Source organism: Anser brachyrhynchus (assembly GCF_964034855.1).
Source record: "Anser brachyrhynchus genome assembly, chromosome: 14".
In the NCBI taxonomy this organism is placed as follows: domain Eukaryota; kingdom Metazoa; phylum Chordata; class Aves; order Anseriformes; family Anatidae; genus Anser; species Anser brachyrhynchus.
This window is the reverse complement of record NC_137709.1, coordinates 582,510-600,466: the sequence shown is the minus strand read 5'-3', so window position 1 is coordinate 600,466 and position 17,957 is coordinate 582,510. Positions and strand designations below refer to the sequence as shown.

Genomic DNA, 17,957 nt, shown 5'->3' with positions numbered 1-17,957 from the left:
CCTGTTCCGTCCTGCGTGACGTCAGTTCCGGTCCGCTCTCCGGGTCACGTGAGGCGCGACCCCGCTCCGCAGGCGGCGCGGGGCGGCCCCGGCAGCCAATCGCGGCGCACCTGACTTCCTCCATTCAAAGTCGGCGGGCGCCGCGGCCAATCGCGAGGCGCGCCCGCCCCCGCGGGCCCTGACGGACGCGCGGGGCGGCCAATGGGGCGCGGCGGGGCCCGGCCGGGGCGGCAGCGGCTCGGCGGCGCTGCGAGGCGGCCATGGCGGAGCGGGGCGGCGGCGGCGGCGGCGCGGGGGGAGGCGGCGGCGAGGGGGAGGCGGCGGCGGAGCGCTTCGGCGGCGACATCAGGTGCGGCGGCTCCCGCCGGCCGTGGCCCGGCCCGGCCCGGCCCGGCCCGGCCCGCTGCGGCCTTAGCGCGGCTCGGCGCGGCGCGGCGGGGGCCGGCGGCGGGGGGCGGCGGCGGCGCCTCGCGGAGCTCCGCGGCAGCCGGCGGCCGGGCCGGGCCCCTGCGGCCTCTGCGGGGCGCGGCTCTGGGGCCCGGGCGCGCTCCCGGCCTGCGGAGCCGGGGCCTGCTGGGCGCGGGCGGAGGGGGGCAGGGCCCGGAGCCGCGCCGGGGCCGGGCGCCCCCCCCCCCCCCCCTCCTCGAGCCCGGTCCCCGCGGGTAGCAGCAGCTGGGGGAGCCCGGGGGCAGGGCGGGGGGCGCCCCGAGCCCCGGGGGGCTCTGGGCTGGCGGGACGCGTGCCCGCGGCGCCTGCTGCCCCCTGGGGTGCGGGTTGCGCACCTCTGTGAGGAGAGGTGGTGATCGAGGGGTGACCACCGGGAGCTGCGGAGGGGAAGCCCCCGTTGAAGTGGTTGCACGCTTATTTTGTTCAGTAAAGCCTGGCCTTTTCCCACGTTTTGTGTTTCACGAGGGCCCTTCCCCTTTCACTGTAAGAACTTCTGTGCCTCGGTGTGGTGGTGAGCAGGTGTGAAGTGTGTCTGTCTCGGCCTCGCCCGCAGGATGGCTCAGCAGCAAGCACTGAGGTTCCGTGGCCCGGCGCCCCCGCCAAACGCGGTCATGAGAGGCCCACCACCCCTCATGAGACCTCCTCCGCCCTTCGGGATGATGCGAGGTCCTCCGCCGCCACCTCGGCCCCCGTTTGGACGCCCTCCGTTTGACCCAAACATGCCTCCAATGCCTCCTCCGGGAGGGATTCCTCCACCGATGGGACCTCCGCACCTACAGGTAACGAACGGCTGGGTGGTCCTTTGATTTGGAGAGTTGGGGCTTAGGGTTTCTTTAGGTTCGTTTTCATGAACAGTGTTAAGAAGAGGAGAGCTGCTGAGATGGGTGAAAAAAACAGGGCATGATAAAAGCTCTTGAGGCTCTTGTGTCGTATTATGAAACTCATGCACACACGGGGTAATATAAAAGCAATTTACATTTAGTTCCTTAAGGCAACTCTAAATTAATCACGCAGTTAGGGTGAACTCACCACCAGAATGTTTACTAAAACCTGGCTTCACATTGGTGCCTTGTGGCCATGTGCAGCGCAGGGTTCAGTTGTGCTCAGGCTTCTGAGCTCGAGGAAGCAGGCGTGTGAGGCGCGCACCGGTCCCGTAGGGTAACTTTAATTGTGCCGTAGCCGCTCACTGAGGTGATGACGGTTCATCACAAAGACTGACGGGGAAGCTACCGCGTTACATCGAACTGAATCCCACTGAAGGTCCTGCGTGAACTGCACCTGTAGTCACCGTGGAAGCTTGTTGTTGTTTTAGATCACCAAGGAACTGGTTAGATAGACAAGTAGTAGCTCTGAGAAGCAGGTATATGACCAGTGACCCCGTGTGTTTTGTTTCAGCACTCTTCTCGGAAGGTTGTGTCATTAGGAATGCACCAGAAGTTGTCAACAGACTGACCAAAAAACAAAAAGTAAATGTTTGAAAAAATTAAGACTAGGCTTAGTGTTTGCCTGGATCAGCAGCATGTCGCCCTCATGCTGACATAAGTTTGTCTCCCTCTCAGCAGAGGGAGAGCGCTCTTTATCTTATGATCGGTATGGTGGTGTTCGGTTTGTGCTTTGTGTTTTGTGTTTTTTTTTTTTTTTTAACTTTGGGTGTTCCTGGCATCTACAAGATTAGTTTGAGCCTGCCATGAGCCTGTTGGGCTCAAGTAAGTTAGATTTCTGCTTGTCTCTCGTGGTGGTGTGTCTTCAAGTTCTTCTGCTTACTTTTCAGAGACGTGGACAGTTTGAAAGGCACAACGTATTTGTGAATAAGAAAAGTTTTGTTTTAACGGCAGTGTAATTACCGTGTGGGACTGTAGGTGGTAAAATATTGCTGTGCGGTTTATAAATAAGGGTTCAAATCCACTCGTTATAACTGAACAGTAAACGCTAGTGCTGTGAAATGTACTCTGGAAAGTATGGACGTGGGCAAGATGGAAAGAAAATAGTGTTGTGGGTTATTTCATGGTATTTTGGGTCCTGCTTCACCTGTGTTCCCGGCAGCATTGCTGTGGGAGCATTTATCCTCATTCCTCCTCATGCAGGTGGGTTCACTGTGTAACTCTGCAAACAGTTGTACGGCAAACGGCGGGCAGGATGAAAGGAAGCAAGGAAGCCGCTAGAGCAGGAACGAGGCCCTAAGCTGCATTTCGCCTGAAACAGAACAGCAGCAAACTGCGGCCTAGTTTAGTGTGAGGGTAGCATCTTGAGCACAAGATTTCAGGAAAAAAATAGTGTGTGTCTTCCGTAAGAGTTTCTTCTTTTCCCTTGGGCACGTAGCGTGTTGTTACAACTTGGGCTGCTCAGGGAGGTGTGAAATAGCTGTTAGCTTCATTGAAACCTCCTCAGGTGAACAAAAGTCCTGTTGGACCGAGGATGGAAACAGTAAGTGTGAGGGATGCGAACAGCCCCGCTCGTCTTGTTGGATGCCGTCTTCTCTGTTCCTTTCATTTAGCACCAGGGGCCTTGTTCTGGGGTACGATTTCGTGCTCAGCCTAAGGTTATGTAAGGCTATTTCCCCCTGTTGCACCTTTCTCCTGGTGCTCTGTGATCCCATTTCACCACTTGCTCCTGTGCCCGTTCGCTGCCTTGAGAGCTGCTGAAGCAAGGGAAGGTGTCAGAGCATGCACAGCGGGAAGTGCTGGGCCTTGCTTCCTGAGCGCTGTGCAGTTTCACGAATCAGTCAAAGTTCATTTGAAGCCCAAAGCCTTAGCTGCTGCTAGCTCCTTACGTGTTTGATTTATTTTCCGGATGTGTTTCAGCTCTCAGCTGTTACATCGTCACTGTCTCACTGTGCCATGCAGCGAGCGTCCTCTGCGGCTCCTTACCACACGAGGAATCCCTGCACGAAGCGTGTCTGTGTTCTCGCGCCGTGTCAGCACTGTACCCTGCCTTGCACCTGGTGCTAAAGGTGGTGGTGTAGGAACGGAGGAGAAGGTGTGCTGGGTGTGCAGCTGAGGGGTTGTTCTCGATTCATGACTGCACGCCTGGGATCCCTTCCTTTGCTCTTGGACTGCCCCGGAGTGCTCTAACTTCTTTTTTCCAGGAAGTGGCAAAAAGGGAGCTGTTGGGGGTTCTTGGTGCAGCTTGTAGAGCAGCAGAGAGAGAGATCGCCCAATGGCCAGATGGAGGAGCTGTAGAGGAGAAGTAGTCAAGGAAGGAAGGAGTGAAAGGCTGCTGTTACCTAAATGGCTCTTTTTGTTTGTTTTTAATTCTGTCCATGTATTCTTGACTTCCTTTATAATCAGTAGGGTAGTATTCAGTAAAACTCCGAGTCGGTACATGAATTTAAAAAGCAGTTCAAAATATCAGTCTTGCAGCAGAAACGTTGATCTCAGGGAAACTTCCAAAAGAAACCAAGTACAGACAAAAACCAAGGACACGGCACACGCTGAAAACCACAAAGGGCAGGACTCAGATTCTCAGTGCATGGGTGCAGCTCCGAGTCAGTGCGTGTGGCGTGTCACGGAGCCACCCCGTTTCTGTTACGCGGGATTTCCTGCACACATTCCAGCTTCAGCAGAGCCCTCCTCTTGCCGCATGTGTGCATTTCGCTATCAAGCCTGTCAGTTACGAGTGTAGAGCTAGAAGCTTTTTACAGTGGACTGTCTCGATACTGCCTTTATCAAGAGGAAATCTTTTGACTCATAAATTCATTTAAAACTGGAGTGATTCACCAAGGAGAAATTTGCACGGGAAATTTCAGAACGGTCCAAATAAATGGGTGAAATAAATGAACTCAGCGTACCTTTAATTGGAAAACAGGCAGAAAACAGGTTCATGTGCAACAGTGATGCGCAGGGCGATTCTGAATTTCTTCAGATGATGCATTAGTGAAGCTGTAATTTGATTTTCTTGGTTTTTTGAACTAGCGCTAGTTAGTATTTTACTTAACGGATAATTGAGAAGTATAATGGGTTGGATGAAATCTGCTGCTCTGCCATGCTAATAAATAGGATGCTTGCGTGTGATTTAATCTCTTGGTGTTTCTTCGCTGGGAGAGTCATTGTGTGTTTGGGGTATTGCAGGAAATCTTTGATTCACAGCTAGGGACATCTGAGCAGCAGCTACTCAGGGACAGTTCCTGTTCTTTCTTTCATGCGTTAGGATATTTTCTCCTTTTTGTGAGAGGAGTTTTCTTTCACCCCACTTGTTTTCCTGCCACTCTTCTCTGTTGCTTTGCATTCATGTTAACATCTCAGGTGTGAAGTGCTTCCTACAGCTGTTCTGCCATGGGTGGTGGTTTGTCGGGGAGCGCGTGCTCTGAACTGGTAACGTTAGTTGTCAAAGAAGCTCTCCAGACTGGTGGAGTTAGCCTTACCATAGCTGTAACGTGTGTTGGTGCTTTAATAAGGGAAAACCCTGCTTGAAAACTGTATTTTATTATTATTATTGTTATGTCTTCAGAGACCACCGTTTATGCCTCCTCCCATGGGTAGCATGCCACCGCCTCCTGGTATGATGTTCCCTCCGGGAATGCCGCCTGTCACTGCCCCTGGAACACCAGCAATGCCCCCAGCGGAAGAGATATGGGTAGAAAACAAAACTCCAGATGGCAAGGTAAGATGAATACCGGAACCAACAAAGTGATGTGTGTCTACTGCTGTTGTAAAGATGTTGTCAGATGGTCCTGCACACGGAAACTCCAGATCTTTTAAAAGTGATTGTGTGACAAAATCCTATACTTTCATTGATCCTCTTATTAGTAGTGCTTACCTATGCTTAGAGTGGGAGCAGTTACACCAATTTGAGTGCTTCCCCTCCAGAAAAACAGTTGTTTGATGGCGATGTTTTTAAATTGCAGGTCTATTTCTATAATGCACGTACACGTGAGTCAGCATGGACTAAGCCAGACGGGGTCAAAGTTATTCAGCAGTCGGAGCTGACGCCGATGTTGGCTGCCCAGGCCCAAGCCCAGGCCCAGGCCCAAGCAGTAGGTGCCTCCACGCCAACCACCAGCAGTCCAGCATCTGCAGCGTCTCCGTCAACGTCCTCGAGTACTCAGTCTTCCACCACCTCTACCACAACCACAGCCACGTCAGTTTCACAGACGATTTCCAGTGAGTACCTCGGGGTTTCTCAAGCTTTGCAACATTGGGGATGCTGCTTTGGGGAGCTGCTGCAGCAAAAACTTAATATCCAGGAGGAAGCAGTTGCTACATCAAGTAGAATAAGTTTTTAAAGTACAGCATTTAATCCAGAAGACCCTTGCGTGTGGTCTTTTTTCTTTAGGAGACCAGTACTGTATTCAAGTGAGTAAATCGCTAGTCAGTATGCAGCCCTTTTTCTTTAGGTCTTTGTATGCTTTTTCCTGCTGTTACCATCTCAGAGCTGTTATACATCCATTTCCTTTTGACTTTAAAGCTAAACTGATCTTAAAAGTATTTCACAAAAGTTAATTTGAGGTAGGAATTACAGTTGTACCAATTTCCTCTGTTTCCAAAATTGCATTTGTTGCTTTAAGAGGAAATCTTCCAGTGCTGCTTCTGGACTGCATAGAATTGGTCAATTGCAGAACTGAGTTGCTTCTGTTGTCTTATTTTTATTGCTAGAAGTCTTCCGACTAAGCCTTGTAAGTTCCCATTTTTTTAGAGTTGCATAAAAATGGAAAAAAGAAAGTCCTTAGACCCGTAATTACTCACTGATTACTTTTGAATAATAGTCTGAAAATTACTGCTGTTTACATGGGCTGAGTCTTTGCTCCCAAGGATTTTCCAGCTGAGGGAACCTCAAGAGAATGGGGACTGAATTTATGCAGCATGGACATAATGCATGTTTTACAGAGTATCTACGTGCAAACAGTATAATTTGTTATATAAGTTGATTGGCATCTATGTGCTAACAAGTGCCTCTAGTGCAGAGCATCTACACAGAGCTGTATTTTATGTATTAGAACTCTATTTGCAGGAGTGTGTCACAAGCAAACAATTGAGTAAAAAAATAAATAAATAAAAATCACCTAGCATGGACAAAGCAAGGCGTGCTTATCAAGGAAAGGTTTGGTTAGTGTTACTGTCTGTGCCGGGCTTCTGAAAGCGCAACATTTATGTTGGTCTGGCATGCTGTTGTTTGATAGTCTTGGCGACTGTAGCTGTGCTGGCAGAATGTGTGCAGTGGTCAGGCCAAAGAGTGTGCAGAAGACCAGCAGTTGCTGACCTGTTCGAACTCCAGCTGTACTGGATAGTTTCCTCCCCTCCAATTCTTTCACCATTTTTCTGTAGCAGGTGAGCCAAGTCAAGCTTAATTTACAGTTCCTCCCAAATGAACGGGAGTCAAGTTCAGGTAGCCTGTAAATTGTGCTTCCAGTTAGCGCTGGAGGGCAGACAGATCATTAGAGTAGCAAATAATTTGTATGGCTCAAAGCGTTAAATGGCTTTAATTTGAAGGAGAACTTAATATCGTGTTCAGTTGCTTTGTTGAAATACGGCCTGGTGTCATCAACTAGAGACTATAGCCATTTTGATGGGTAGCAAGAAGCAGGTGGAAGGTGAATGTCAGGTGCTAGCCTAGGCTTCTGAGAACTACTCCTGCTTTTGAAATAGCACTTTATTTATGCACGTTCTCTGAAACAAATTTTCCTGATATGAAACACTAAGAGTCTGCTCTACTTCTGCATGTTCTACCTGCTAAACTTTGTCTTTGCTTTCCAGAACTGTTACTGTTGGTGTCTATACCTAGGTGATGAAATTTCATGATTTAAAATAATTTTACAACTCTCAGGCTCGGCCTGTAAAAGACTGGGGCTTCTAGCTAAGCTTCATTGTTGTCTGGTACTGATTTGCCACAGGACTCAGAAGAAATGACATACTGACTGTTGACTCTGTTTCCCTAAATTTTAGGCAGTGCTAAGAACTTTCACCTGTCCTGAAACATTTAACAACAGGCCAAAAATCTTTATCTAAAAACCTTAATACTGGTGTCCTACTGGGAATGCTTCTGGTTGTCGTTAAATAACGGAGACATACGGTGTGCCTATATGTAATGTGTTCATGAGCTGGTGGGTTTTGGTGTTTTTTTGGTTAACTCATTTTTTCAACAGTTCCTCTTCTCCTCCACCAAACCTTTGGAGTACAGATTTGTAAGATCTTTGTAAGCTTTAATCACTTGGATCTCTAGCTTCTGTTTTGTCAGTGCTTTGATGTGTAGCACTGTTCCTGGTTAAATGCTGATTTCAGCTGTGCTACAGGGATTGCTGAATTGAATTGTGATATTGTATTTTTCCACTGGGAGGCACTGAAGTCCAAGAAAGTTCTTGCAGCTTTGAAAAAAAAAGTACTTTGCTTTTCCGTGCTTAATTACACATTTTAAATTGATACTTTTCCATTCTTGGATCACAACTTCATAAGCACAGTTTTAGCTAGACTGTTGTCATGCACGTGCTGCGATCACTATGCTTGTTTAAAAATAAACCACCTTTGTTTGTGCAGTGTAAGAATGAACACGTTTTCCATTTGAAACTCTTTGCAGTGTTCCTTTTTATTCTTCTGAACAGGGATACAGAGTAGAATTTAATTTATTTACTAAGCAAGCTCTGTTTGTCCTTTGGTATACTTTTGGCACTACTATAGAGACTTGTTAGGAATAAAGAATGGTACAAAGTAAAACTTGACATTGCCTTTCTTTGTAAATACATAGTGTTACAGAGAAGGCAAAGGCTTTTTTCTTTCCAAGAATGTCTTCCTGTTGATTTTATCTAAGCATATCTGCTTATATGACATCTGTTGGGAAACAGAGAGCCAGTATGTTTGCAGCAAATATATTGTAGTACCTAAGATACAAGGTGTTCTCTGTTTTTTTTTTTTTTTTTTTATCAGCACCTACCACACAAGACCAGACCCCGAGTTCGGGTGTTTCAGTTGCCACACCATCAGTCAGTGTTTCAACCTCTGCTCCTTCTGCTACACCTGTGCAGACTGTACCCCAGCCAGTCCCACAGACATTGCCTCCTGCAGTTCCTCATGCAGTACCTCAACCAACTGCAGCAATTCCTGCTTTTCCACCAGTAATGGTACCTCCATTTCGTGTCCCCCTTCCTGGCATGCCTATTCCACTTCCAGGTAAATTGGCGAACTGTAATTGTCTTGTCCGCTACATGTCCATGTTGTCAATTTGTTTGCACTCATGTGTCCACTGTGTACGGAACTTGCCTGAATCCTCTCCACTTAGAATATTTTTGAAAGAATTCAGGGTTAGCAGACAGACTTTTTAATTAACAATGAAAATGAAATTTTTGACTTCTAATTCTTTGATATCCATACCAGAAAATAGCTACATTTAAACATGTAACCCTTTATCTTTTATATGATTGGAAATATAAGAATTGCACTAAACACTTCCTAATCTTATGGCATGTGTCTATCTCGTCATCCTATTAAAAAAAAAAGTGAGCTTTGGACAGAATCTGTAAGTGACTGAGAAAATTGTAGCTCTGTATTTTACCAATTACAATATCACTTTAACTTTTTTCAGCTTGTTTGGTATAGAGCTCGAGTCTGGGGCTTAAATGTTTATTAGGACACGGATTATAGCCGAAGAAAGTTAGATGAAAATAATTTACGAGCAGGAAAAATTACCATTCAAATGCGTTGCCCTGGAACGATGTTGGGTGTTTGTAGTTCCTTTGTTCTGCAACTATTAAGTGTGATGCTGAATGTTTAAGCAACATGTTGAGCTTTAAATAGAGGACAGTTAAATTAAGGCATTCAGGATGCCAGGGTGTTATCCCTAAGCTTCAGATGTAAAGACCATTGTGACAACATCATAGATGGGAGCCCCCTGGTGCCTGGCTTAGTTATATTTTATCAAGTTTTGATAAAAACATTTGGTTAGATACCGAAGGAAATATTTTAGTCTGGCAAAATTTTGGACTTGACCTGCTCTTTGTAATCACTGAACAGGTCTTAATTGGTCCTTAAAACCACTCATTGCTTAAATACTCCGGTTTTCGTGGATACGGTTCCTGTTACTTCTGTTTCAGTGTGTAGTAGTACAATGAAATACATGAGAGTTGGTGGTTTTCCGTTGCAAGGAAAGCTTTGAGACCCCAGTTGTGTTGGATACAAGTTAGTTTCTGATGAAGAATTACAAAGAAGCAGCTCTGAGCTGCCTCCTCACCTTTCTTGCTCTGTACAGGCTGAGGGAGGTGACTACTTGCCTGCTGTCCACTCAATGCCTAGATGCAGTACATATGATGGATGGCTTTAACCTCCCATTTAGTTAATTAGATGAAAAGAAATGCTTTAGAACACTCCTTATATCCTCTTTGATAAAAAGCTAAAAGCACCAAAGTAGTTAAAAGGGGTATTCGTTTTACCCATCGGGTAGAAATATGTGGAATAAAAAGCATTTATTTTGAGAGAAACTAGAAGAGAGGACCAACTTTTAGTTGTTTCTTCTAGAAGAATATTACTTTTTCAAATAACTAGGCAAAGCTTTTTCCATCTGTAGTACGCTCGAAAAGGCAATCACAGCGTAGTACTCCTTGTTTAAGGACAGACAAACATTCTGAATATAATATTCAAGGCTGGGTGAAAAATGAGTAAAGAATGTGGGGAGAATTCTGCTGCCTATATTTGTGAGGTTTGGGAGAACAACAGAAATGCCTAAGCCTTAGAAGTGGCCAGTTGACTGCTCTTAACTGCAGTTTCTGACGTTGTCAGCAAAGAATCAGAATAGCATGAAGGGTTCTTATGCATCTTTGAAAGATACAATCGCCTACTCAGCTGTGAACTGTCTGGTGAAATGCGAATGGTTAAACTAGCAGAGGTGAGTGCCAGTGAAAATGGACACCCTGGGCTGTGTGGTTGGTTGATTTTTTTTTTTGTAAGTTCTCAGTCAAAGAACTTACTGAGTACAGAATGCAGTGCAGCAGGAATGACAGAGGAAGAGCGTCAGTCACCTCCTCCTTAGACTCTTACTTGAAAACGATTCTTTCAGAGCTTCAGTGGTAGTAAGTGTAGATGTGGCCTCTTCTGTTCTCGTGGTGAGATGAGCCTTTGGGGTTGAACCTGTAACACACGAGAAGGATACCTAGCAGAAAGAGCACGTTTCCACTGATGAGTCTAATTTGTTATTTTGCCTGATTACAGAATAAAACCATTTGACTCCTTTCAGCTAGCTCTAACCTGAGTTGACTGTAATGGTTTACAACCACCATAAAAAAAATATATATATATTTTATAGTAAAAAAAAAAAATAAAGAGAAGTGAAAATGACTCTAAGGCAGTAAAAGGTGAATTCAAAAAGGCTTACAAAGTTTTTAATGTATAGATGTTTGGGGCTTTCAGCAGTTCATATAAAATCAGCTGGATTGCTTTCAAGTTACAGGGACAGAGTTGATGAATGCCATTGTCATGTGATTGCAAAGTTAATCTCTGTATTATGCTGTAGTAAGACGGAGCAATGGAAGAGTTGATTAGTGATATCTCGTAATCTCAGATCTTAAAAAGTAAGTCTGCTTTCTCTTAATTCATATGTTAAAAGTTAGCTGTATGTTTGAAAATGAACTTGGCAGAGGAAACAGCTTGGGTATTTGCTAAGTCTTATCTGCGCTGTGGTATCTCTAATTTCAGCAGTCCCGCAGATGGCATTATTTATACTGACCCACTTCTAAGACATGCTGTAACTTCCTTAACAAAACGAATTTTTGAGTACATAACATGACCCCCCTCCCAAATTTAGACAAATGCTTCATTCAGTGCTGTTTGAGTCATTGTTTTTGTGTCTCAATTCATACTTTTTTTTTATAAAACTTGTTTTGGATTCTTTCATTGAAATAATTAGTAAAGAACATTACAATTCTATCTTTTCGCAAATATTTTTGAAATAAATTGGCAATAGTTTTAGTACACTTTTGATACTACATCTGTAATGAAGAAAAATAGAACTTACATTCGTTATAAACACAGGGGTTTAATTTCACTTTGTGCTGGAGGATTTCCAACCTCATATGATGGAATTGAAACAGTTTAGGGGGAAGTTTCTGAAGTGTTTCAGTTTCCAAGTGTCAAAACTAGACCAATGTAGAGAAAATTTGTGCAGTTTCCTTCTGTATCCTAACATGAAGGATTTTGGAAATGCATTCCCCTTACACCTGTCTAATTTCCTAATGAATTTTTCATCTAATTGAAGAGGATTAGATGCTTTCCCCTTTGTGGCCTGTGTCACAGCTGGAGAGCAGAACAGTTGCATGATGGCTTTGGAGAACTAATGCTGTTTTTAGAGCATTTTCAGCTCGTGACATTCTAGGTAACAAAAAATGAAGAAAATGTTTGCTGCCACTGACCTAGTGCAGCTTTTTGTACCTCTGTACGCGGCTTCATGGCTTTTATTACTATCCCCCCTCCCCTTCTTCCACCTCCAGCCTTTCCTTAATGACCTTCATCACCTCACCTTTTCCTCTGGGTTGAACTTGGATTTCATCCCACCACTCCTTGCTAGTCCGACTAGTTTAAATCTGTCCTACTCTTGCTACTACTTCCTAAATGCAGCAGCAGACTGAAAGAAGCAAAGACAGTCAGTTTCACTTTGCTGCTGCTCTGATGGATCTGTCTGAGCAAATCCTGTCAGTGGAAAACATCACCATTAGCATAATCTTCCCTGGTGCTACCTGGCCTAGAATGAACTTAAACCCCTGAGTCGTCATTCAAGTATCATGGTGGGTTTTTTGTTTTATTTTTTTTAAGCAGCATCCTAGTAATTGCTAAACAGATGGCTTAATGTAGGCAGAAACTGTTGCTGCAGCTTAAAATCAGTTTTAAATTTGATCTGGCATAAAATTCTGGAGCAAAAATAATTTACCTTTTCCTGTCAAAGCGGCTTTCTTTTTTGCCAGCTGAAAATGGCATTCCAAATTGTAGCAGGAAATCTGTAGCATCCAGACTCCCAGTGGTAGCTGACGTACAATGGCAGCTTTCCAACATGCTTGCTTATCCGTTTTACAGGTGTAGCAATGATGCAAATAGTCAGCTGCCCGTATGTAAAGACAGTCGCTACCACCAAGACCGGTAATTTTCAAAACCATCTTAGTTCGTTTTGTCTGTAAGTTGGCATGGTAGTGAATGTTGTTGTTTATTTTTTATTTATTTATTTGCTTCCCCCAATTAATTGCATATATATACTTTATTTTCAAGACCAGTATAAATGCAAATATCGTATTTGGCCAGGAAACAACTTTTCCAATTAACTGTTAGTGGTAGCTTATTTTATACCAAAAAAAAAAAAATCCAGTACATTTTTCTGTAATCACTGAGTTCTGTAATACTTGTGACCCTCTTCATGCCCATACCTCTTAGTTATTAGTTTCTTGTGTGTGGATTTTTGTTTTTCTGACTTCCACATGTATAGTGACATGATTGTGCTTGCATGTTGGTGTGCGTGTACGTGTGTCTTAGTATAAATTTTCATTTTTCATATTATGCATTTAAGAAATGCCATTTACTGAAGTTAGTTTATGGCAATATGTAATGTGTACTTTTTCCCCTTATTTAAAATGAAACTTTTTCATGTAAATGGTAAAAGCTCAAAATTATGATCTTGTGGTGCTAGTCTTATCCAATTCACTTTTATGGAAGTTGTCATTCAAAATACTTTCAATATATCCATTTTCTTGGGATAAAGAGAGAATTAATAGAATAACGTAGCATTTTGACTTTTTTACCTTTGCATATTTGCTTGACATTTTGCTTTAGGATGTGAATAAAATGTTTTTTCCAATCTTCAATACTAAACAAAACCATCACACAATCTGAAATAATTTAATTCTTATTTCTTCTTATCCAAGGCTCTAAATTTATGTTAACTTTTAAGTCAGGGTTTAAGATGTACCAGAGTTCTGATCCATATTGTATTGTATGGCTGAAATTCAAACCAACATTTTTTTTTTTACACAAAAGCATTAGGAGTATGTTAAAATGACAGAATTATTCCACTGTTTAATTATAACTTGCTACAGAGAAATAAGAAAGATGGGTTTCTTAGCATAATGCTTCATTTTGAAGTGTTAAAGGAAATGTCTAAAAACTAACAGGCTTTGTGCTGTGTAGAATTGGAAATTAATTAAAATTTTATTTATCTAATTTTCTTGGTAACACAGGCATTACTGATCAGAAAACATAGGACGGAAATTTAGTAACTATGCCTTGCTTTCAAATTTCATTTTCAAAATAATTTTTATGTACTCTGTAAAGTAAGTCAGTAAAGTGCTAGGCTTTTGTTCTTAGGTATTTCATTGTCATTTACTGTTTTGTTTTCTTTCCCTTTTTTCTTTTTTCCTCTTTTTGTTTCTCCTTTATATAGGTGTCTTGCCAGGAATGGCACCTCCCATTGTACCTATGATCCATCCTCAGGTTGCTATTGCCGCTTCACCTGCTACATTGGCTGGAGCAACAGCAGTCTCTGAGTGGACAGAGTATAAAACAGCAGATGGAAAGACTTACTATTACAACAATAGGACTTTGGAGTCAACATGGGAAAAACCCCAAGAACTGAAAGAAAAAGGTACTTTAATACAGCTTTATCCCAGGCAAAATTGCTTAGGCCATTAATGGTTGTGTTTGAAAATGTGAACAAGAATTTTTCTAATCCAGTATCTGCCTTAAGTGTATCTTGAAATCCTGGTTATAAGGAGCCATTTAGAATCATAGAATTATTCAGGTTGGAAAAGACCTCCAAGATCATCTGGTCCAACCATCCCCCACCATCAATATCACCCACTAAACCATGTCCCTAAGTGCACCAGGTCCAACCTTTCCTTAAACATCTCCTTCCTTAAACCGCCTCCCTGGGCTACCCATTCCAATACCTAACTAAAGACATTTAAGCTGTTTATGAGTCTGAAAGTGGTAGCTTCTTCGTTTCCCACTGTACTGAAAGAGTATTTTGTTCTAGAGTTGCTTTGATATCCTGGAACACGCAAATAAGTGCGTCTTTCCACTCCAGTGGAGTGTAAGTACTGTACCTACTCATCTGTTTGACGAGATCTCAAAGACAGACAGAAAGGTGTAGGTGGGGGCATCATTTATTTTAAAGAGTGTAAACCAGGAAAGTCTGTTGTTCATGAAAAGCTAAGTGTATGATAAGTTTTGAAATATGAAGAAACGGGAAATTACCTCCTGCCCCCCAGTTCCCAAGTTGTATTCAGGTCATATTCTGTGACTTGTCATTATTTTAATCCACATTATGTCAATGGGTGTTTTCCTTTGGAGGCAAATTCTTGTATCACAAATAAGGAAGAAGGGGCAAAAATCTCGTGGCTTTTATTCAATTTAGAGAGTCTTTTTTGGGGAAAAAAATCCAGTCAGAGCAAATAATTCTTGCTTTTATTCTCTCATGAATTCTTAGTAACAAGAAGTCTCTGTTTAGACACATTCCAAACACTTACGCAGTGAGATAGTTTAAGTAATTGATACCCATCTTTCTAATAAGTCAGGTTTAAATAATAGCTCTGCAATTTAGTGATGTGAAGTCATCTAAGCAAATATCAGTTTTGCTGACTGAAGATTATACGTTGTTTTTTTAAGTGGGTACAGTGCAATTTTCAGATGAGTCTCCATGAGTTTTCAGATGTTTTTTTGTCACAGCATTTCTAATCTGAAGGTGGCCTTCAATGTTGCATGCAGATTAATTTCTAGAAAATATTTCCTGGAAGTTTTGGAATCCTTATGTAATCCTAGCTCTGTATATACTTCATTTATTATTAACTCCTTATTGAGTTACTTGAGTAAATTTAATTCTTCCCTCTCTGGTTTTATCTTTTGATGCTTCATTTAAAAACCTATGCCTTAATTTAGAACAATTCAGAAAAAAACACTTCTCATCGTAGTGTAGACTTTTTTGTAATTGGATGCTTACTTCCAAAAGGAACGTCAGTCTATCTGACCATAAGTGCTAATAAATACTGTTTGTAAGAGACAATTTGAAGTCAAAGGAAGTCTTTGCCATTGTGATGGGAAAGAAATACTCTCAACTGCACATACATCACAAAGTGGCTAGCAATGAAGTTGAAGACCTCAAGGCTTCTCTTCTTGCTTTTCTTTAAATTTAATGTTTTTCCAGTTAGCTTTTTTCCACAGCTTTTGCATGATGTACTTACAAAAAAACAAAAAAACAAACAAAAAACTTCCTTGCCAAAGTCCCGGTATCTCATGTTGAAACTTAAGAATTTTGAGACTTTTTGTTTTAGAAGTTGAATACTTATTTGAATGTGGATGATATTTTTTGTTACTGTTTTGGCTGTTTCTATCGGTACGTTTTAGCTAGCTTTTTAACAGCTAGCTAAAGGTTGTCCTGCAGTATTTCCTTGTCCAGTCCCAAGTAGATCATGCTACAGGAGATAAGATTATTTTTATAAGCACACATTGTAAAGCACAAGGAGGATGGAATGTGGCGAAAACACATTAAAATTTTTTCAATGCACAACAGTAGAAGCAAAGCTTACTGATAAAAGCACATCTTTTTTGGTTCTATAATTGTTTGTTAATAATACTAAGGAAATTTTTATCTTTATGCAGAAAAAATGGAAGAGAAGATTAAAGAGCCGATTAAAGAACCTATGGAGGAGCCTTTACCAATGGAGACAGAGGAAGAAGAGCCAAAAGAAGAACCTATAAAAGAACTTATAAAGGAGGTAAAAGACCTTGCAACCAAATAGTCAGTATCGCCATTTTGAATCCTACATCCTACAGGTGTGGATGCATCTGTAGACCAGGCATATTGACAGGAGACATGGTTAGTAATTTGAGTTCTTGAATTCCTGGGGTGATTTTGAAAGCCTTCCTTTTTGGCCTCACAGCTTTTTTTTTTTTTTTTTTACGGGGGGAAAAAAAACTTTACAAGTATGTGAATTAAGTTAAAAAAAAAATTAATGTGAACATAGACAAAAAATAGGTAATTACATAGGCGTGATGATCTCTCATCCTAAGATGTTCCGGAAAATGAAACTTGTTCTGAATATTTGGAATCTTTAAACAGCTATTTTCCTACTTCTTTACTACTTAGTTTTTGAACAGTTTTGAAACAAAACTGTCTTTCCATGTGCTATAACCAGTAAGTTTAGTTTTCTAGGAATGCATATCCTAGAAAATGTTTAGTGCTTACACTGCAACTTTTTTTGTAATGCTTTTTGTCATGCTGAAAAAGCGTAGGTCTTGAAGATACCAAGATGCTTGAATGAAAATAAACGTTTTTATATTGAGTTCTATGAACTTCATTGTAGATTTCTAAGCAAAACCACAGAATTCAATTGCTGGTTTTGTTACCCGTTTGCCCTGTTTGCTTTTGAGGTAGTTGCTAGTTTTTTGTTTTTGGCTTTAATCACAGAATCATAATATTACAAAGGTCACTGTAGACTTTTGACTGTTTCATACTCCATGTCTCAGTTTCACGTAAATGAATTTTAAGAATAAATACAAATTTCTTTATGAGAATTTGGACCATTGTCCCTATATTTAGGCCTTGAGCCAAGGGTTCATGCAGAACTAGGAAAGCATTTAAGTAAGGTTTCACTGAAGTCTAAGTTAGTAAACACGTAAAGGTTTTCTGGTTTGAGATTTTGGAATAGCAGTTACTGTCTATGTGATGAAATTACAATACTGTTGTTTGAAGTGTGGATGAAGTATATTTGTGAGCTGCTTATTAGCATTGTTTTTAAAATACTTTTGCTTGTTTAAAACGAGTTGCTTTAAAATAAATAATAGGCTAGCTATTATTGTTTGCATCCTGTAACTTTTTTTTATCTTGAGGAGCCAAAAGAGGAAGAAATGACTGAAGAAGAAAAGGCAGCTCAGAAAGCCAAGCCAGTTGCAACCACTCCTATTCCAGGAACCCCATGGTAGGTAATAATTTTCCCTATGGCCTGCAACCGGGGTTACCGAAACATCAGAAACATCATTTCCTGTAGATGCAAGGAAGGTTGCTGGAGAGGTAGAACAAGTAATAGTGTATGAAGAACCTTTTTCTTGGTACTCTTCTGACTCAAATAGCATTGGTTTCCTTCAGGCAACACAATTCACACCGTCCCAGTACTTTTGATGTTTAGTGGTGTGTGTGCATAGTCTTTGTACCACTCACTAACTGCTGTCTGCAGTCCTATGAGATATGTTACCAGCATAGATTTCATATCCCAGCCCTCTCTGTCTGCTACTGATTCCTCCTGATCTGGCATGAAACACTGGCCAAAAAAAAAAGCATGTACTACTTTTGCCCTTTTGCCTTGGGGAAGGACTAGGTGCAGCTACTGACCGAAACAATCCAATGTTTTTTAATGTAGGATAGATGCTCAATAGCAGCCTATATGTATAGTATCATGAAGACTTTACTCTCTCTGTGACCGTTATACTTCTATTCTATAGTAGATGATTTTCAAAATAAGAGTCAATTGCTTTCTCAAACGGAGCTGTGGTATATTCTTTACATCTTTTAAAACTACAAGCTATACTCAGTCCAAACACAATTTAAGTATAGCCAGTTTGTAT

General features: G+C 42.1%; 1 protein-coding gene across 5 annotated transcripts in view; it reads left to right on the top strand.

Moving 5' to 3' along the window:
* Window positions 1-32: 32 nt before the first annotated feature.
* The window catches only part of TCERG1 (transcription elongation regulator 1), a 35,997-nt gene continuing 18,072 nt past the window's right edge, over window positions 33-17,957 (top strand). The window contains exons 1-9 of one of the 5 annotated variants that reach the window (XM_080555229.1): window positions 33-349; window positions 1,001-1,226; window positions 4,894-5,046; window positions 5,291-5,546; window positions 8,301-8,543; window positions 12,429-12,491; window positions 13,783-13,983; window positions 15,996-16,111; window positions 17,229-17,314. In XM_080555229.1, coding sequence (XP_080411355.1) covers window positions 261-349; window positions 1,001-1,226; window positions 4,894-5,046; window positions 5,291-5,546; window positions 8,301-8,543; window positions 12,429-12,491; window positions 13,783-13,983; window positions 15,996-16,111; window positions 17,229-17,314 — 1,433 coding nt within the window. In that variant the 5' untranslated portion in view covers window positions 33-260. Of the gene's footprint in view, window positions 350-1,000; window positions 1,227-4,893; window positions 5,047-5,290; window positions 5,547-8,300; window positions 8,544-12,428; window positions 12,492-13,782; window positions 13,984-15,995; window positions 16,112-17,225; window positions 17,315-17,957 lie in introns of all 5 variants that reach the window. The other 4 variants (XM_080555228.1, XM_080555231.1, XM_080555230.1 and 1 more) reach the window with 4 other exon arrangements.